This window comes from Ahaetulla prasina, chromosome 12, assembly GCF_028640845.1.
Source record: "Ahaetulla prasina isolate Xishuangbanna chromosome 12, ASM2864084v1, whole genome shotgun sequence".
NCBI classification, from domain to species: domain Eukaryota; kingdom Metazoa; phylum Chordata; class Lepidosauria; order Squamata; family Colubridae; genus Ahaetulla; species Ahaetulla prasina.
Window position 1 is genome coordinate 13,773,530 of NC_080550.1, and position 21,316 is coordinate 13,794,845.

A 21,316-nucleotide genomic window follows, 5' to 3' on the forward strand; every position below is an offset into this window, starting at 1 on the left:
TTGCTAAGTTAGTTAACGCGGTTCTTAAATGAATCTTGACTGACCCGTGTTCACTCCGCTTGTCAGAAAGTCGCAAAAAGGGGATCACGTGACCCAGGGACATTGCAATTGTCAGAAAGACATTTTGCCAAGCATCCAAATTTTGGTCATGTGACCACGGGGATGCTGCGATGGTCATTAAGTGTGGGAAAACGGTCATAAGTCACCTTTTTCAGTGCCGTTGTAACGTTGAGTGATGAATAAATGAACTGTTGTTATGTCAAGGATTACCTGTAAATTTCCAAAAATGGATTCCTGGGCATTCCCCCCATTTTCTTCCTACTCAAGATGATTGTACTGTAACAAATTCACTGTGGTACTACCTTGGGCATAGAAACCATTAATTAATCATTAAAAAAAGAGGAAGAACTATTGTTATGGCTTTGTTTGATTGCATATAGTTGGGAGTTTCTGTACGGAGCACAGAAACCAGATTTCTTTTAACATTCATAGATTATAGAGTCGGGTGTGCACGGATAAGATGGCAGATTTTTATTTATGTCCCTGTTTTATATCTAACACACAGCTCTGCAGGTACAGAAACTGAGTCCCAGGCTTAGAAAGACGAGATGGATGCTATTGGAAAAAATTGCTTTTTCACCCTGTTTCCGAGAAGTCAGTGGGACACCTCGCTGCGTCCGAACAGTCGAAGGATGCTTTGGTATCAGTGAGGAGGGCAAATGTTGAAAGTGGATGCAAATCCAGGTTTCCTTTACAATTGACAAAGGGACCCTGAAGGGTTGGCAACTAAGAATGCACTTCTTGTGTAAGAGGGAATTCACAACCTTTAGAAGGGACAAAGAAGTGCCCATTGTCTGGCTGTATCAAAGTTGGTAGGAATAACGAGACTTGCCCTGCCGTTCTTGTTGGGATACTTACCTCGTTCCGAACTCTTGGAGCAAATAGGTATCTCCCATTCTGCTTGTAGAATACCGAAATTGCTGGCCTGGTTCAATAACTTCCGGAAAATAGTTGTGGGACCCAAGACGGGTTTTTGCTTCCTTGATGGGGCTTATGAGGCTGTAAGAGTGCAATTCATTTTCAGACTGCGGGCAAGAGGCCACCCAGGCTGTCCAAGAGGACTTCCTGCCTTCCCGCTGGGATGGAGAAAGGTTAACCAAGGTGTCTAGGCTCACAACCCACAAGGGTTCCTCAAAGGGTGATGGAAAGGTCTGCTCCACCCACAAACCGTGACTGGATGCTGGTCTGGCTTTGAGGGGGCAGCTGCGACTGGAAGCGTTCTACGTCGGACATACTGATCTTACTGCACATGGAGACATCTAAGGTCTTCAGCAGCTGGCACTCCTGACCAATGGACTTCAGGCTCCTAGAAAGGGGAGATTCCAGCTGATGATGTTGGTTGTCTTTGTTCTCCACCCACCGCCGCAAAGAAAGCTCAGCAGCAAGCTTGCCGTTCCCCATCTCCTTTGTCAGATAATGTCTACCGACAGTGAGAGATTGGGGATTGGTATTAGCCGAAGCAATGTTAGAAAAATGGGCTTCTAAAGCAGGGGTCCACACCAATGGGTGAAATGCTCCTGGTTCAGACCGGATCGGCTGATCCGGTAGCGATGGCGGTGGGCGGTTCGGAGAACCGGTAGCAAGAATCCCTGCCCCACCCTCCCACCTCTGCCCAGCTGAGACGCGTGATCGTCGGAGCCCTTTTTTATCTTTTAAAAGCATTTTTTTACAACCTATTCAGCTGAATAGGTTGTTAAAAAAATGCTTTTAAAAGTTAAAAAAAAAGGCTCCGACGATCATGCGGCTCAGCTGTGAACGTCAAAGCGTCTTTATTTTTACCTTTTAAAAGCATTTTTTAACAGAACCGGCGAGCGGGCGAGCGGGCATTGGATGGGCATGGGCAGGGATTTTTGCTACCGGTTCTCCGAACCACCTGCCGCCATCGCTACCAGATCGCCCGATCCGGTCCGAACCGGGAACATTTCACCCCTGCTGCAGAGATAGAGATTGAAAGACCCAGCAATTTGGTCTAGGGGTTATGGCGCCAGGTTTGAAAGCAGGAGTTCTAGTGCCTTCTCAGACATGAAAGCCATCTGGGTGACCTTGAGCCAGTCACTCTCTACCAGCCCAATTCACCTCACAGGGTTCTCGTCTACAGAGATAAGACTTCAGAGCTGAAGAAGCTTCTTGGATGAGAAGCAAAATGCCTTCAGGGAAAAACCAGAAAGTCCAGTTGCCTCTTGGGAAAAAAAAGCACCCATTCCCCTCCGTTTGCCGAAACTATCGAAGCCGCTGCCACCGGTTCTTGGAACCAAAAAAGTTGGGGACACGCACACCCCGTTCTAAAGAATTTTCCAAGGTCAACTGAGGAGCCTTTGGGCTGCACGGGATGCCCCAAGCAAGGCATTCAGCTGCCTCATCTCCTGCAAACTCTGCTTGCTTACCTGGGCGTCAGCTGGTTGCAGCCGGAAAGAACGAGATGCTGCAACCTGCACAAAGATCCAGCTGCCTCGGCAAAGCCTCTGTCCGTCAGGTTTGTGCAGTGGCTCAGCGAAAGGTGCTCCAAGCTCCGGCAGTTGCGCGCGATGGCGAGGAGGCTGGTGTCGGTGATGTTGGGTACGAGGCTGAGGGAGAGGTAGCGAAGATCTGGGAAGCTAATAACCTGGAGAGGAAGGGCAGAACCAAATCCTGCATGAGATGCGAGCCAGAGGTGGGTTTCAGCAGGTTCTGACCAGTTCAGTAGCGGAAATTTTGGGTAGTTCGGAGAACCAGTAGTAAAAATTCTGACTGGACCCGTCCCCCATCTACTCTCTGCCTCCCAAGTCCCGGCTGATCGGGAGGGAACGGGGATTTTGCAGTAACCTTCCCCTGCCATGCCCACCAAGCCATGCCATGCCCACCAAGCCACGCCCACCAAGCAGAACTGGTAGCAAAAATTTTTGAATCCTACCACTGCTGCGACATGTAAATGAGGCTGATGGAGAGAAAAAAATCACCCAGAGCCTATAAAGAGGAAGGACACTGAGTGTGATTTGAAATCTGCTAGAGTAGCCTTTCTCAACCTTGGCAACTTTAAGATGAGTAGACTTCCGACTCACAGAACTCTCCAACTAGCCAGATCTGCTTCTTTAGAAATGTTTAATTGAATATGCTTTATATCAATCTCGGTGCCCAGAATGCTTGTTTTCTGTGCAGAAGGTCACAATCCCTGGCCAGTTGGAAGAATTTAAAAGCACCCTGGGCCAAACCCCAAGAAAACCTACATTTGTTGAGTTTCGAGCAGGGGTATGTAAACCTAAGTGTTGCTTCCAAGCCTCAAACCTTGAGTTCTTTGAGGCTGTAGCGGAACGAAGGAAAATAAATTTATAGGGTTTGCACATCCAGGTGGACCAATGATTCTACTTCATTTTAAATGTTCCTCCAATGGTATGGACGCGGTAGCTCCAATGGTAATGGACGTGGTAGCTCAGGGACTAGGACGTTGAGCTTGTCGATCAAAAGGTCGGCAGCTCGGCGGTTCAAATCCCTAGTGCTGCCGTGTAACTTGTTCCAGCTTCTGCCAACCTAGCAGTTTCGAAAGCACGTAAAAATGCAAGTAGAAAAAATAGGGACTACCTTTGGTGGGAAGGTAACAGTGCTCCGTGCACCTTTGGTGTTGAGTCATGCCGGCCACATGACCACAGAGACGTCTTCGGACAGCGCTGGCTCTTCGGCTTTGAAACGGAGATGAGCACCACCCCCTAGAGTTGGCAACGACTAGCACATATGTGCGAGGGGAACCTTTACCTTTACCTTTACCAATGGTGTATGGCCGTGAGCCTATGGCACGTGTAGCCATATCAGTGGGCATGTGAGCTCACCTCCAGCTGATTTTCGGGCCTTCTGGGCCCACCAGAAGTAAGGAAACAGGCTGTTTCCTGCCTCCAGAGGGCCTGGGGGTGGGGGGAGACCCGTTTTTCTTTCTCACCTGGCTCCAAAGCCTCTCTAGGAGTCTGGGGTCCCCTGAAAATGGTCTTCCCCACACCCCCAGAGGTTTTTTGCAGGCAAAAAATGGCCCTTTTTTGGCATCTGGAAGACTTCCGGGGGGGGGGAGGCTGTTTTTGCCCTCCCCAGACTCCTAGAGAGACCCTGGAGCCTGGGGACAGCAAAAAATGGACCTTCCGGTCCCACTGGAAGTTGGTAAATGGGCAGTTTTTGGCTTCCGGAGGACCTCTGGGGATGGGGGGGAGTGGGAGGCTGTTTTCACCCTCCCCCCAACTCCTAGAAAGGCTCTGGAACCAGGTGAGAGAGAAAAATGGGCCTACCGGGCCATTGCGTGCCAGGAACGGGGGGTTGTGTGCGCATGCGCAGGGCGCATAGAATTATGGGTGTGGGCACGTGTGTGTGCGAGCCCCTCCCGTCCCTCTCTCCTGGCACACAATGGCAAAAAGGTTAGCCATCACTGGTATGTGGGCTGTTCAAAACTGGAGGACGCAGCCGACTTCTTTTAGATGTATCTTCATAGGAACATCGGCCTGGGAGAAGATCACATCTGCTGGTCCATTTAGCAAAGCACTTAGCACTAGCAATAGCGCTTCACAGTGCTTTACAGCCCTCTCTAGGCAGTTTAAAGAGTCAACATATTGCCCCCAATAATCTGGATCCTCATTTTACTAACATCGGAAGGATGGAAAGCTGAGTCAACCTTGAGCTGGTCAGGATCGAACTGCCGAACTGCCGGAAGTCAGCAGAGGCAGCCTACAGTACTGTGTTCTAATCACTGCGCCACCACCGCTCTTGTCCCAATATCTGCTTTCCCCAACCCAGGAGGCCCTGTACCTTGGCTATGCTCATGTCCGTCAGCTTCCCGCAGGCAGTCAGATCCAGCTCTTGCAGACGGGTCAAGGCGTTCAGAGAGGTTTGGCGCTGCTCTTGGGCCTTCTGTTGGTTGAGATTAATGACCATCATTTTATCCTGCTCCAGATCCTGGGGTGGGGGCAGGAAAAACCCCATGTTGCCAAAGTTCCTGCTGAACTTTGGGCCAGCGTCTTTCTGTCAAAGCAAGTCGGGAAGGGTGGGTAAAAGGGGACGGAACCTTTCTCGGTTGCTTAGAGGGCCATGTTCTGACCTAGGCTTTATGAGACTTGGGTCTCTTGTGGCAACGCAGTGACTCAAATTGATGACCATGTTTTACTCTGCCTTCCAGTTCTGCCGCCTCTTCTACTACCATACTACTTCAAAAAAACATGAACTTAATTCATTGTAGCCCAACTCACTTTTGCACCAAAATCTCTCCACCCTGTAGCCCTTGGCCACTAAAAGGTTATTGTTCTGACCTAGGCTTCCTGAGACAGTAAAAAACACACAATTAGTCCCAAAACCCTCTTTTTATTTCAACGGCTGTGATTTCTGTTCATTCACAGCCTGTGATGAGTCACAAATAATTGTAAAGAGTTCGACAGAAGTCTGCCACAGTCCTTCGGAATAAGGCTGATAAGCACCCACCTTTATCTCCCTTGACACGCTGCTAAAGACCTAATTGGCAATTAGCTTTGCTAGGCCATATGGAACACAGAGTCAAAACGGAGCTGCAGAATTTAAACGGATCAGCACGAACAAAGTTGCTTCCTGCAAAGGCTCCTGTGCCTTTGCTCCTCCTTTATGTCTTATGGGAGGGGCCTATCATCTCCAAGCCTTACTCCCGAGTCATCCCTTTTGTCTTAAGTCTTCTTGCCTTCTGGCAGTTCTGCGCATGCCTGCACTGGGAACAGGCTCCCCCTGTTCCTCTGCCTCGCTGATGTCAGACTCAGGAGGCTCTGGAGTCAGCACATAACTCCCAGATGGCCCTGGACTCCAAGGCAGAGCCCTCATCCAAGCCTTCCACAGACTCCAGGATTGGCCCATGTTCCTCCCCAGCCTCTTCACTGTCCAACTCTGCTGTCAGCTCTGCAGGCCGCCAGCGGACCACAACAGGCTGGTTGCCTTCCCCCCACTCAGGTCTCCTCTAACAGCCACATTGGCTGGGGAAGTGAAAGTCCACAGATCTAGCGGACATCCAGGAAAGGACCATCATGAAGTATGATACAGGAGCACTTATGCTAGGCCTCCAAAATACCAAAAGGGAATTGGCAGCTAGCAGGCCAGTCCTGTAGCTATTTCAACCTCTCCTTGCAGGGTGATCTTTCCCACTGTCACCATGGAGGAAAGCTCTTTTCCTTGGTTAGGTTCTGTCAACATTATGCGTGCTTGTGCTACCAGAACAATGCTTGCCACCCAAAAAGGTGCTCGGCCATTAGACAAAAAAGGTGACGGTGAGAACAATTGATCAATGGAACAGTGTGCCTCCAGATGTTGTGGGTGCTCCATCACTGGAGATGTTCAAGAAAAGAGTGGACATCTATTTGTCCGGGATAATATAAGGCCTCCTGCCTTGGGCAGGGGGTTGGACTGGAAGACCTCCAAGGTCCCTTCCAGCCCTATGACTCTATGATTGCGTATTTCTATGAATGATGTCCTCTCACCTCTTTGGCGCTTTCACGCTCCTCTCTGGGCTCCTCGATCCCCAGCAAGCCCCAATCGGTCAGTTCTTTACACCAGGCCAAGCGAAGGACAGTCAAGAGTAAAAGACTGGAAGCGATGGCTTGGACGCTCCGGTTAGAAAGCGACACGCAAGACGACAGATCCAAAACCCGAAGGTTCTTGCTTAGAGCTTCGGCCAGAGAGAGCACTGTGCTGTCCTGCAGAAGAAGAAGAAGGAGAAGAAGAAGAAGAAGAAGAAAGGATGATTGGGTTCATGTTACACTTGAACTTCCCGCAGGGGCTTCCGGGAGGGCATGGCTCTCCGTGAATTTCTGCTGGGGGAGGTTCACATACAGCTAATCATCCATTTAGGACCAGTGACATAGGGACTGGTTGAAGTCATGATGGATTCCAGCAAAATCTTTGTCAGGGTAATGAAGATTTAAAGCTGACCAGCCGCTGTAAGGCTGTGGACCAGGATGATGAAGTGAGGATGAGTCAGCAGGGTTATTGCCCTTTTAAGATTGAGGATGAGTCAGCAGGGTTATTGCTGCTGTCTATATAAGGGATGCCATGAGAGGGCGTCTCTCTCTCTCTCCCCTCGTGTATCTGCATTGTAGTTCTCGGTGCAGAGGTGAAGAATGATTGCTTGCCTGGTATGTGCCTACCACATGTATGTCTGTATATAGAAGTCTTGTATATAAACCACTGTTTGTAAGACAAACCTCTGTGTCCTGTATTTTGCTCCTGGGTGGTCTCAAAATAGTAGTCATGCTATAAACATTCTGACAGACTTAAAGACTTGGATTTGACATTCCAGTGTCTTCCCCTTCATCTTTCCCTGCAGTCTTGTGACTACATTTTGGCACTTAGCAACCAGCCTGCATTTATGGTCATTTGCAGCTTTCGTGATCACAGGGCCTCAATTTACGTCACTTCTGAAGAGCTGTGACGGCACAGTGGTTAAGAACGCAGTACTGCAGGCTAATTCTGCTGACTGCTGGCTGTCTTCAGTTTGGCAGTTCGATTCTCACCAGTTCAAGGTTGACTCAGCCTTCCATCCTTCCGAGGTGGGTAAAATGAGAACCCAGATTGCTGGGGGCAATACGCTGGCTCTGTAAAACCGCTTAGAGAGGGCTGTAAAAGCACCGTGACGCGGTATATAAGTTTTAAGCACTATTGCTATTTCTTTCCCCCAGAAACTAGTGTTTACTTTCAGTTTCCAGCCAAAAAACACCCCATTGCAAACGAAGGGTTTGCTTCCTGCGACTCCTGTGATCACTTGATGACTGTTGTAAAGTAGGGTGCGGTCATTTTTTACGCCATTCCCAATTGAAATTGAGAGCTCAATTATGGCCAATTAAGTCTAGGACCACCCAGATTGCATTAAATCGATTATTTAACCATAGTTTAGTGAAGAAAACACTAACACGGGATCCACATGCTATATTAAGCTAAAACCAGACCAACTTATTACGGTTTAGCACAGTGTGTTGGACCAGCGGTTGAACCGTACCGCTGTCCTAAAAGAAATCAATTGAAGAACCTTCACAGAACTTACCCTGAGTAATGAACAAAAGGCAGCATTGAAAGATTTCAGCTTAGGAGGTCTCGTGTTAGCGCCAAAAGCTTTCACGAACTCACTGCAGCTCACCAGACTGCATTCAGACACGTCCAAGATCTGGAGATGCTTCAGGTGTGACATTCCCTGGAAGCCAACATCGGTCATTCGTGGGAGTTTCCCCAGGCGCAGGCACCAAAGATCTAGAAGCCGGGAATTGATGGCTAGCCCAGCCCGGTCTGATAGCTCAGAGCAGCCGCTGAGGTCCAGCGTGGTCAAATGAGGCTGGTGCTGACACAGGATGCTTACCGCCTCGTTGGTCAGATCCCGGCAGGCCTGCAAGATGAATTCCTGCAGCTGCAGGTTCTCCACTTGGACCAGGGTCCTCATCGCCTGGCTGTTAATGTTGGTGCCGCTCAAATCCAGAGACTTCACACAAGAGGCTCGCTGGCTGAGAAAGTGCAGGAGGTTGCGGAAAGACAGCAGGGCCGAGGAGTTGTAGTCGTGGGAGCCACTGTAGCTATCGAACTCAAAGGTAAGGTGGCAGCGGGCCAGGACCAGCTTGGCTAGCTGGGGACAACAGCTGGCCAGGCGGTTGAACGTGAGATCGGACAAGTACCTCACGCTGGACAAGTTCAGTTCCCGCAAATTGGCTAGCGTTTCTTGGGCTTGCAATAAAGTCTCTTTTTTGGACAGCAGGGTGCCGGACATGAAGATGCTGTTGCAACTGCTCAGGTCCAGGGCCACGAGGCTGGGGCAAGCCAGTAGGAGCTCCTCAAAGCTGGCTTCGGTCAGGCAGCTGCCGTTCAGGCAGAGACTGCGCAGATGGGGGCCCAGGTGGTTGGCAATGCATTTGACAACATCCCGGGAAGTCGTAGAGCTGTCCAGGTTTGCCATCTTGACGTTGCATACGTGCCTTTGGGCCAAGGCCCGGATGGTGCCGAGGGAAGCGGAGGTAGCTGGGATGTTGTAGAGGACATTCTCCTAGAATTGAAGCAAAGCAGGGTCCGTCATGAGGACGTACAAGTATAGCCCACGACTTACGATTGTTCGTTTAATGACAGGTGCCCAAGCCTGGGAAAAAGTGACTTGCAGCACGTCCTTGAAGTTACAGCTGCTGCGCCGCCAGCCCCTCCCCACAGTCATGTGATCGCAATCCAGGTGCTTAGCAACTAGCTTGCTTTTTCAGCGGTTACTGTGGTAATGGAATCGCGATTTGCGACCTTCCGAGTTGACTTCCCACAAGTGTATTTGTCTGAAATGGTATAGGACAGTGATGGTTAACCTTTTTAGTGCCGAGTGCCCAAAGCGCGCGTGCCTGTATATGAATGCACATGCACGTGCCAGAACTCCCAAAATGCAATGTGAGTGCCCCACGCGCATGTGCCCCCCCCTGTGCTTGTTTTGGCTTCCAGGTTGGTGTAGGAAACTTTCCAGGCCCAAAACAGGGTGCGGAGGGGGGGGCATGCCCCATTTTGGGCCTGGAAAGCCTCCTGCACCAACCTGCACCCCCCTGCGCATGCGTCCCACTCCACTGCGCATGCACACGTGCATCCCTGCATGTGGCCCCCCCCCGCATGCGAGGCAGAGACATGAAGGCCAGCTGGGCTGGAGCGACGGCTGGTGTGCCTGCAGAGAGGGTTCTGCGTGCCCCCTGTGGCATGCATGCCATAGGTTCGCCATCACAGGTATAGAATTTCCTGCCTGAGCAAGAGAGTTGGACTAGAACAGGGGTGTTGTGGCCCCCGAACCTGGCCCCATGCCTGAAAGTGCCTTGGAGCCGGGCCTGCTGCTAGAAAGTGATTTGGACAGTGAGGGGGAAGGGCCATCAGGACTTACCTCGGAAGCACCGGCCTCCCTGGATCAGCTCCAGAAGCCAGAAGCAGGCCAAGCGAAAGAGATAACGAGGCCTCCTTCTCCTGACTCTTCCACCCCCCCCAGGCCACGCCTGCAGACCCAGCTGACAGCAAGGCTTGGCTCAATCCCAGGTTTCGTAGGCAGGAGAGAAGAGAACAATAGAAGCAGGGGAGGGGCAGGCCTAGGAAGTGCTGAGTCATGGAGCCACACCCCACAGGATATAAAAGGCAGCAAGAGCTGGTGTGTCTCTTTGTATCAGGCAAATCCACGGATTGACTAGAGCTGAAGGTTGTGACTCACCAGCGTCTTGGCAGCTAACGAGGGCTCTTGGCAGACGCTGATTCTTTTGCTGCCAGAGCTGATAAGAGCCGGCTAATTAAGCCATCGTTCGGACGGAGGCGAGGAGGACACAACAAGGAGTCTCCAGCCTTGGTCCACAAGTCTTAAAGGGACCAAGGCTGGAATAGAAGACCTCCGAGGTCTGGTCTGGGTTGTCAGTTGGGGGAGCCGGATTCCCGTAACAATCCCACGATTCATTTAACGATTGTGAGTTTCGTTTAACACATATGACGATTTACTTGCGAACCATGATAAAAAAATGGCCGCTAAAAAACCCGAGTCTGGTCATGGGATGACTCGTTTCACGACTGCAGCAACTTGCAATGGAAATTGCAGTCCCAATTGTGGTTTTAAGTCAAGGGCTACCTACATTCCTCAGGAGGAAAATTTGATATACCGTGCTTCCTAATTGATTGCCAATATCTTTTCGATGTTTGGAGTCACGTTTTAGAGAGGAAGAGGGATGGTTTTTGGATCTCCTTCTTTTAAAGAGGGGAATTGGAAAAGGAGATCTGGGAAGTGAAAAGGCTCTTATTCCCATCTTTCAAATCTTATAAAATGAGCCAAACTTCCACACTGTAACGTATCATATTAACATACGGTCACTGGCAATTTGGAAGGCTGAGATTTTGCTCCCAAATCAGTAAAAAATTCCCCAATCCTGAAACAAGGGAGATTTTCCAAAAGGGGATTCGCCTTTGGAAGGAACAGAAAGCCTGTACTCAAAATTGTTTTTGCTTTGCACAGGTCGCCTTGAGGAAGTAAGGGGAGTCGAATGTCAACTCACAAAGCATTCCTGGTCTGCTCTCGAGTTGCCATAAGCAAGGGGGAGGGGAAACCGATGAAGCAACACAGCAACCAAAGACAGGAGCGTATTTCAGAAGTATCTTTCTCAAGGCTGTCTCCCAGGGTTACCCTCAGCGGCCGGAGGGAAGTGATCTCTACAACCCGCGAAATTGCTCTGTTGGCGAATGTGATTGATGACACACCATGGGGGGAGGGGGGAAACAGGGTCATGATTAGGACCGTAAATTATGTGGGGTCAGAGTTGGCTTCATTTGGGTACATGCTGACATGGAGCTCCTAATAAATAACTGGATTTCTTTTGAAGCTTGGTTCGAGGCTCATGATTTAATTAGGGTATCTGTCGGAATCCTAACAGCGTAGGTGAGTGTGTTTAAGCCCACAAAGGTTTTACCTGTCGCAGAGAGTCTTGGGCTGCAAAATACCAGGTTCGGTCAACCAGAGATGCCTCTTTTCTATCAGAGATAGGCAGGAAGCTCAAGATGTAAGCGATGACCTATAAATGAGAAAGCAGAGGCCAACTTAGTTGTTCAAACGGGAAAGAGAATTCTGGGGAATGCTACAACGGTTGTGTGAAAAACGGTTATAAGTTTTTTCAGTTCCGTTGTAACTTTGAATCAGTGGTGGGTTGCCCCCAGTTTGGTCTGGTTCTTTTGAACCGGTAGTAAAACCGAGGGCAGGCTCCGCCCCCCCACCCAGATGTCATCACAGACGATCTGCGCATGCGCATAAGGGAAGCGAGAGCGTGCGCGTGTGCGGGATCCCGTTGCGAACTGGTAGTAAAGGTAAGTAGAACCCACCCCTGCTTTGAACGGTCACTAAACAAACTTATTGTAAGTATTACTACCTGTATTTCTTCCAGAATTTAAAATTACACCAACGGAATCACGGGATGGAAGTCGTCAGATATACAAACATTTTGAACATTGATTGCCATAAAGTCCACAGCAATGCTTTCTGGTGTGAAAAAGACTGCCTCTAATCTGCATCTACATTTTGACTATCTGAACCATATGTTAACTGTTGAAAAAGGAAACATCCGATTCTTTGCTGCTTTGGCTTAACATAGCGAGAGTGAAGTTAATTTCGAGTGGTCGTATGATGCGAAACCATGTGGCTTAGATGAAGGAAGCCTTCTACGAATCTTATTATCTACTTTTTCAATTTAATTTGCTAATGAAAGGCCAGAGGCTGCTGATCTTTATGAAGAGCCGGATGTCATAGAGCTATAAAACAGTAAATAATTTACTGTAATGATCTCTGCACAACAATAAGTCATTGTGTGTGTGAACAAGTGTTCTGAGAACAGAAACCACTATCCATAAGAAAACAATTTAATGACAGTACTTGTTTGTTCTTTCTGGATTGGGAAAAAAAAACATATCTCATTTATGATTGAGGTTGATGAGTTTTTATCAGGGGTGAAATGCTCCCGGTTCGGACCGGATGACGCAATCCGGTAGTGATCTTGGCTGGTAGTTCGGAGAACCAGTAGCAATCGCGGTGCAAGGCTCCGCCCACCCGCCCGGCTGTCATTACTTCCTGGTTTTAACCAGGAAGTAATGTGTTTTGTACCCTCTGCGCATGCGCAGAAAAGTTTTGTGTATGCACAGAGAGCGTGTGAACGCATGTGACCCGTGAGGGGCGCGTGCACTTCCGAACCGGTAAGGAAGGTAAGTAGATTTCACCCCTGGTTTTAGCGGTCACTAAACAAACTTATTGTAAGTATTACTACCTGTATTTCTTCCAGAATTTAAAATTACACCAATTGAATCACGGGATGGAAGTCGTCAGATATACAAACATTTTGAACATTGATTGCCATAAAGTCCACAGCAATGCTTTCTGATGTGAAAAAGACTGCCTCTAATCTGCATCTACATTTTGACTATCTGAACCATATGTTAACTGTTGAAAAAGGAAACATCCGATTCTTTGCTGCTTTGGCTTAACATAGCGAGAGTGAAGTTAATTTCGAGTGGTCGTATGATGCGAAACCATGTGGCTTAGAAGAAGGAAGCCTTCTACGAATCTTATTATCTACTTTTTCAATTTAATTTGCTAATGAAAGGCCAGAGGCTGCTGATCTTTATGAAGAGCCGGATGTCATAGAGCTATAAAACAGTAAATAATTTACTGTAATGATCTCTGCACAACAATAAGTCATTGTGTGTGTGAACAAGTGTTCTGAGAACAGAAACCACTATCCATAAGAAAACAATTTAATGACAATACTTGTTTGTTTTTTCTGGATTGGGAAAAAAAACCATATCTCATTTATGATTGAGGTTGATGAGTTTTTATCAGGGGTGAAATGCTCCCGGTTCGGACCGGATGACGCAATCCGGTAGTGATCTTGGCTGGTAGTTCGGAGAACCAGTAGCAATCGCGGTGCAAGGCTCCGCCCACCCGCCCGGCTGTCATTACTTCCTGGTTTTAACCAGGAAGTAATGTGTTTTGTACCCTCTGCGCATGCGCAGAAAAGTTTTGTGTATGCACAGAGAGCGTGTGAACGCATGTGACCCGTGAGGGGCGCGTGCACTTCCGAACCGGTAAGGAAGGTAAGTAGATTTCACCCCTGGTTTTTAGGTTTACCTATGTTGGGGTTTGCCCTAAACCTATCCCGATCTAGATAAGATATCACCATCAAAACCAAGAACTGTTTTGAGAAATAATTAAAGTAAGCCACAGTTTACAAAGCTCCAGTCTCTGGGCTCATGCAACTGGCAATGCCTGAATAATTTTATTAATATTGCTAATTACAGAAACAACGAAATGATCTGTTATTCTATCTTCTATCTATCTAGTCTGAAATGGTTTCTGAAGTTGTGAACAAAGAAATCATCAATAAAATAATGTTTAACAGTGTTTTGCAAAAGTTCTGCGAAGCAACTTTTTCAAGGAGCGGCTTTCATCCTCGAACAGCTGTGTTTGTTTCAAAATAAAAAGGGACACGTTTTTAAAAGCAATTGTGCTCAAAAGGCAACAAGTTATCTCAATGGGAAATGAAAAAAAAGGTGGGGAGGATTTTTTTTTTAGCATACATGCAGTGACATGTTTATTAAATGTTTTGAGGGGAGCGTGCTACAAAGGACTACAGGAAATGGGGGTCTGGATTGGGGTTGGTTTTCTTTCTTTAAAGCAGTTTCAGTTACGCGATGAGAGTTTGTGGCCAAACCTTGCGATGGTAAAATGATTATTTTCACACTAAGTTCCTACAGCAAGGTTAGGCAGTTCTGGATGGACTAATTCGGTATATTACCTCCATGCCATCCACAATTGCTTTTAAAAACGTGTCCCTTTTTATTTTGAAACAAACACAGCTGTTCGAGGATGAAAGCCGCTCCTTGAAAAAGTTGCTTCGCAAAATGATTTTATAGAACTTTTGCAAAACACTGTTAAACATTATTTTATTCATGATTTCTTTGTTCAAAACTTCAGAAACCATTTCAGACTAGATAGATAGAAGATGGAATAACAGATCATTTCGTTGGTTCTGTAATTAGCAACATTAACAAAATTATTCAGGCATTGCCAGTTGCATGAGCCCAGCGACTGGAGCTTTGTAAACTGTGGCTTATAGCTTACTTTAATTATTTCTCAAAATAGTTTTTGGTTTTGATGGTGATATCTTATCTAGATCGGGATAGGTTTAGGGCAAACCCCAACATAGGTAAACAAAAAAACCAGGGGTGAAATCTACTTACCTTCCTTACCGGTTCGGAAGTGCTCGCGCCCCGCACAGGTCACATGCGAGCACACACTCTCTGTGCATGCGCAGAGAGGTTAGGCAGTTCTGGATGGACTAATTCGGTATATTACCTCCATGCCATCCAAATAGGATTTTATTTCCCGCTTCAGAATTCCAGTTTCAGACAGTTGCGTATTTGCCTGTGGAAGGTGGTCATAAGCTCTAGTACAGTGATGACTAACCTTTTTGTCGTTGCGTGCCAAAAGTGTGGGCATGCCTGTGCAACAGCGCACACGCGTGCCTGCACCCATAATGCAATGCACGTGTGAATCCCCTCCATGCCCTGCCCTCAGGTGTATGCGCATGATCCCTCTGCGCTCCCCTCACCCCCTGTGAATGCGCGCACGACCCCTTCCTGCCCTGTTTTGGGTCTAGCAGGCCTCCCTGCAGTCTTCTGGGACTAAAAATGGGATGCTGTGTGTGTGTGTGTGTGTGTGTGTGTATGTACCCCCCTGAAGCCCATTTTGGGCCTAGCAGCCTGCAGCTTCCTGGGACCAAACACAGGCTGTGGGGGCTTCGTACCACTGCCTATATGCATGGCATAGAATAGAATAGAATAGAATAGAATAGAATAGAATAGAATAGAATAGAATAGAATAGAATTTTTATTGGCCAAGTGTGATTGGACACACAAGGAATTTGTCTTGGTGCATATGCTCTCAGTGTACATAAAAGAAAAGATACGTTCATCAAGGTACAACATTTACAACACAATTGATGGTCAATATATCAATATAAATCATAAGGATTGCCAGCAACAAGTTATAGTCATACAGTCATAAATGGAAAGAGATTGGTGATGGGAACTATGAGAAGATTAATAGTAGTGCAGATTCAGTAAATAGTTTGACAGCGTTGATGGAAGTGTTGAAGGTTTGCCATCACAGCTCTAGTATTAGAGAAAACTGTTTTTCCCCCCCTCATTAACGTGGTTATCAATCTTCACTCACTCCTTGACCCTGCCTGATAACGGTGGTTTGATTTATCCAGTTACCTACTCTTTGACGAATGTGAAAATTGTCCTGTTGTTTAAACACGACATACCCCAATGTTCACGTGCAGACAGGTGGATTCTTTCATTTAAAAGGATTTCCAATGCAAGGACAGAACCAGCACCTGTAAACATCTGTATCTAAACTAGAATAACAACTGGAAGAATTTTACTCTGATCAAAGAAAGTAAAAAACAAAAAAAAGAAGGAAATATTAGTAACTCAGGATTGAATGGTAGGGTCCTTGGCGCTCTCTGAATTTGGTTATTTTCTTGCAGACATATCACTACCTAGTTAGGTCAAATCATTACCCAGTGAGTGTGCTTTACTCCCTGTTTATATACAGTATATTGCCTTGCCAGCGTTGGTGAGGATGTGGTTTTTCTCCTTGGCCGTTCTTTGAATAGGGTATTCTTTTTTAACTGGCTGTTTGTCTGGTTTTAATCCCTGCTTATCTGGGTGTTGGTTGCTGGAGAGGGTCTGTTCTGATCGTTTCGTTTCCGTCTTAACTTTATTATCTCTTTTAAATGGTGTATAAATGTGATTTGTCTCTATGTGTCTATAGGTTGATGGCAGCTTTGTCGCAGGAGTTCGCTAGTGTTTTGGGATTTAGCTTGACCTACGATGCAGTTTCCCAGTTGAAACTATGGTTGAGTCCATGTGTTGTGAAATTAAGGAGTTTTCATTGTGTCTTGTGACTGCTGGTTGATTTTCAGAAAAGGGGAAAAGGAGGGGGGGGGAAATCAAGAAAAAGAATTGGGTGTCTCGAACCCTGAATCTGGGTTCACATATTGCTCAGATCCAGGGTTTCAACTCCTGTCTCAAAGAATCATAGAGTACTGTGAAAATGTGATGAAGTTCCATGAGCGACTGACAACAAAATGTTTACTTGAATGCAGTCAATTTTCTATCATGAAGTTTTGCTTCTTGATCAGGAGTTTCAGGATATTTTTTTTCAAACATCCCAAGTCTAGAAATTTGAAAATCCACCCCTTGGGCATAATACAATTTATTTTATTATTTATTGGGCCTCTTGTGGCTCAACAGGCTAATGCAGTCTGTTATTAATTCCCTGAGGATCTGGCCCACGGCACGACTGAGGAACTGGTCGTGGCCTGGGAACAGGCCGCGGCCGGGGCCTTGGACCGTGTCGCGCCTTTGCGGCCTCTGACCCGGCGTAGATCTCGACCGGCCCCTTGGTTCTCCGAGGGGCTGAGGGAGATGAAACGCCGGAGAAGACGCCTGGAGAGCACCTGGAGGTCCAGTCGCTCCGAACTGATCGACACTAGTTAGGTCCTATTCTAGGACCTACCTAGTGGCAATGAGGGAAGCGAGGCGTTCTCGCCTCCACCCTCATTGCGCCGGCAGATAACCGCCCGGCCGCCCTGTTTGGTCACCCGCTCTCTCCTACATCAGGAGGTGCGGATGACCCTTTGCAGGACGAGCCGAGGAGTTTAGCGGTTATCTATACGATAAAATCGCTCAGCTGAGGGACGGTCTGGATCGAATTTGCGATGATCCAAGCGAGGGAGAGGAGGCACGTCTTGTTGAGTCCATTTGGGATGAGTTTGACCCTGTGGCTCCCGAGGACGTGGACAGGTTGTTGGGGAGGCTTCACGGCACGACATGTTTACTGGTCCCGTGCCCTTCCTGGCCGGTACTGGCCACTCAGGAGGTGACACGAGGCTGGCTCCAGAGGATTATCAACGCTTCTTTGTTGGAAGGGGTTTTCCCTGCCGCCTTGAAAGAGGCGGTGGTGAGACCCCTCCTTAAGAAGCCTTCCCTGGACCCAGCTGTTTTGGGTAATTATCGTCCAGTCTCCAAACTTCGCTTTGTTGCGAAGGTTGTAGAGAGTGCCGTGGCGCGACAGCTTCCTCAATACCTGGATGAAGACGTCTATCTAGACCCGTTCCAGTCCGGCTTCCGACCCGGATACAGCACGGAGACAGCTTTGGTCGCTTTGGTGGATGATCTCTGGAGGGCTCGGGACAGGGGTTATTCCTCTGCCCTGGTCCTATTAGACCTCTCAGCGGCGTTCGATACCATCGACCATGGTATCTTGCTGCGCCGGTTGGGGGGATTGGGAGTGGGAGGCACCGTATATCGGTGGTTCTCCTCCTATCTCTCTGACGATGCATGAGCGGTGTTGACAGGGGGCAGAGGTGGGCCGCGAGGGCCCCCACTTGTGGGGTCCCTCAGGGGTCGATTCTCTCGCCCCTTCTGTTCAACATCTACATGAAACCGTTGGGTGAGATCATCAGTGGTTTCGGGGTGAGATACCAGCAGTACGCTGATGACACTCAGCTGTACTTTTCCACCCCTGACCACCCCAATGAAGTTGTTGAAGTGCTGTCCCGGTGTTTGGAGGCCGTACGGGTCTGGATGGGGAGAAACAGGCTCAAGCTTAATCCCTCCAAGACGGAGTGGCTGTGGATGCCGGCACCCCGATTCAGTCAGCTGCAGCCGCGGCTGGCTGTTGGTGGCGAGTTATTGGCCCCAAAGGATAGGGTGCGCAACTTAGGTGTCCTCCTGGACGATCGGCTGTCGTTTGAAGATCATTTGTGGCCGTCTCAGGGGCCTTCCACCAGGTTCGCCTGGTTCGGCAGTTCGCCCCTTCCTTGATCGGGATGCCTTATGCACGGTCACTCATCGCTCGTTACCTCTCGCTTGGATTACTGTAATGCTCTCTACATGGGGCTCCCCTTGAAGTGCGCTCGGAGGCTTCAGTTAGTCAGAATGCAGCTGCGCGGGTTATAGAGGAGCTACGTGGCTCCCATGTAACACCGATCCTGCGCAGGCTGCACTGGCTGCCTGTGGCTTTCGAGTGCACTTTAAGGTGTTGGTTATGACCTTTAAAGCGCTCCATGGCTTAGGACCTGGGTACTTACGGGACCGCCTGCTGCTACCACATGCCTCCCACCGACCCGTACGCTCCCATAGAGAGGGACTTCTCAGGGTGCCGTCCGCCAAACAATGCCGGCTGGCGGTCCCCAGGGGAAGGGCCTTCTCTGTGGGGGCACCCACACTCTGGAATGAGCTTCCCCCGGGTTTACGTCAAATACCCGACCTCCGGACATTTCGTCGCGAACTAAAAACACATCTTTTTATCCGCGCGGGGCTGGCTTAAATTAGTTTTAAGGGAAATTTTATTAATTTTAAATGGGGTTTTTAGTATGGAAAATTTTAATTTCAGGCTAATTTAATAAGTTTTTAAATGGTATTTTAATTTGTATATTGTGTTGTTCTTACTTTTGCCTGTACACCGCCCTGAGTCCTTCGGGAGAAGGGCGGTATAAAAATTAAATAAAATAAATAAATAAATAAATAAATATTAACACAGCTGCCTGCAATTACAATTACTGCAGGTTCGAGTCCCACAAGGCCCAAGGTTGACTCAGCCTTCCATCCTTTATAAGGTAGGTAAAATGAGGACCCAGATTGTTGTGGGGGGGCAATACAAGTTGACTTTGTATATAATATACAAATGGATGAGACTATTGCCTTACACAATGTAAGCCGCCGTGAGTCTTCGGAGAAGGGCGGGATATAAATTCAAATTAAAAAAAAATAATTGGTTGTACATTGTGCGAACCTACTCACTTGTTGAACTTGATGCATTTTAGTTAGGATATACCGTATATACATCGATTATTTTATTCTTCAGCAACTAAAAAATAATAATAATAGGACCTTGGTTGCCCAGGGCGAGAAATCTCTTGTCTGCCCTGTGTTGGTTCTGCATAAGAGGGTTTGCAATGTTTACAATTTCCTCTAAACCTTGCTATTTCCTTTTTGAAATTCCACGTGGGTGTCACACTTTATGAATCTGTTTCAGGAACAGACTTCTTTGTTGGTAAAGAAGCAACAATCCGAGTGGCTTCAAGGTTATTTAGAGTCTACAAAGAGCAAAATACACAGTTCCTCATTTAGGTAGCTCCAGATGCACCTTATATAGCATCCGCACGTAATTGTCTCCTAAGCATTTTGTTCGGCACGATCACATTTTCCTCCTTCAGGACTCTGCACTGCAGTTTTCCCCAAGCATTAAAAAGATAATAATCCAAAATATTGCTTTACAAACAATAACCAGAATAATAATTCCAGCCATGACAACCAATAATCCTCCTTGCTCTTTTTAAAACACTATTTAGCATACTTATTTATTAACAATTGCTACCAACCTGCCTTTCACTGAGGACCTGTATACTGCATGAGTCAAAAAGAGGGCTGTGAAAATATTTACAGACCCCTCACATCCAGGACATAAACTGTTTCAACTCCTACCCTCAAAACGATGCTATGGAGCACTGCCCACCAGAACAACTAGACACAAGGACAGTTTTTTCCGGAACGCCGTCACTCTGCTAAACAAATAATTCCCTTAACACTGTCAAACTATTTACTAAGTCTGCATTACTACTACTATTAAGCTTCTCATCGTTCCTGTCACCCATCTCTTCCCACTTATGATTGTATGACTGTAACTTTGTTGCTTGTATCCTTACGATTTATATTGATATTGTTTCCTGATTGCTTCTTTGTACCCTATGACTATCATTAAGTGCTGTACCTTAGAATTCTTAGTGATCTTTTCTTTTATGTACACTGAGAGCGTATGCACCAAGACAAATTCCTTGTGTGTCCAATCACACTTTGCCAATAGAAAATCCTCTCCTCTCCTCTCCTCTCCTCTCCTCTCCTCTCCTCTCCTCTCCTCTCCTCTCTTCTCCTTCTATTCTATTCTATTCTATTCTATTCTATTCTATTCTATTCTATTCTATTCTATTCTATTCTATCTCTGCCGCAGCCACAGCTCCTCAGATTCAATATCATCAAATCCTGCAGCTGGAAAGCAAGCACCCCCCAAGCGTCATCTAGCAGTCCAACTTTGGGCAGCAACACCACCATCCAGGCGGCTGCCCGGCCTCTTCTTAAAAACCGGCCGCGGCGATGGAGAACACGCCCCCCCCTGTAAGGTAGACTTCTTTCGCTCCCCTGCGCATCTTTAACCGTTAGGAAGTTTTCCCCTTAGGTGGAAGCAAAAGGTAAGGAACCTGCTAATTATGCACGCGGCTAAGATCAAAGAAGAAAAAAACGCTTAATAACCCGGAGGGAGAGAAATAGAGACATTTAACGAGGAGCCGCGAAAAAAAAAAATTGCTAGCGCCTGACACGCGTGTGCAGACACGTCTGGATGCAATCACGCGGGTCGAGCGCGGAGCAAACCTGGGAGGACTCCGCTGAGCAGCCTATCCGCGTCCTTGCTCGCCCTTACCTCGACGGGCAGCCTGCAGGTGTCCATCGCCGGCCGGAGGTCATAAGACGAGCAAAAGACGAGAGATGGATAAAAGAAACGGAGCCGCCTCCAACGGCCGGCCCCGCCCACGCCCCGCCCACCAGCTCCTTCTCCTCCCCCCCCCGCGTTCCAGGATCCCCAAGACGACGGGCGCGATGCTTGTCGGGAACTGTAGGCATTCCAAGAAAGAAAGCGTTTCTGGGCGGCGCTAAGGTGACG

At 47.9% G+C, this 21,316-nt stretch overlaps 1 protein-coding gene across 3 annotated transcripts; it reads right to left on the bottom strand.

The window, feature by feature from the left end:
• Positions 1 to 510: 510 nt before the first annotated feature.
• On the bottom strand, positions 511 to 21,177 carry LOC131184022 (F-box/LRR-repeat protein 2-like). Of its 3 annotated transcripts, none has more exons than XM_058154916.1 (7): positions 21,077 to 21,177; positions 11,454 to 11,555; positions 8,060 to 9,043; positions 6,501 to 6,716; positions 4,819 to 4,920; positions 2,445 to 2,662; positions 511 to 1,480 (listed from the first exon to the last, which is right to left on the bottom strand). In XM_058154916.1, exons 1-7 carry the CDS (start codon positions 21,101 to 21,103, stop codon positions 1,192 to 1,194), a joined length of 1,938 nt encoding a protein of 645 aa, XP_058010899.1. In that variant the 5' UTR covers positions 21,104 to 21,177; the 3' UTR covers positions 511 to 1,191. The 3 variants fall into 3 exon arrangements, with proteins under 3 accessions (XP_058010899.1, XP_058010900.1, XP_058010898.1); XM_058154917.1 differs by having other exon boundaries at positions 511 to 1,366; positions 4,819 to 5,031; XM_058154915.1 differs by having other exon boundaries at positions 4,819 to 5,031.
• Positions 21,178 to 21,316: the final 139 nt, after the last annotated feature.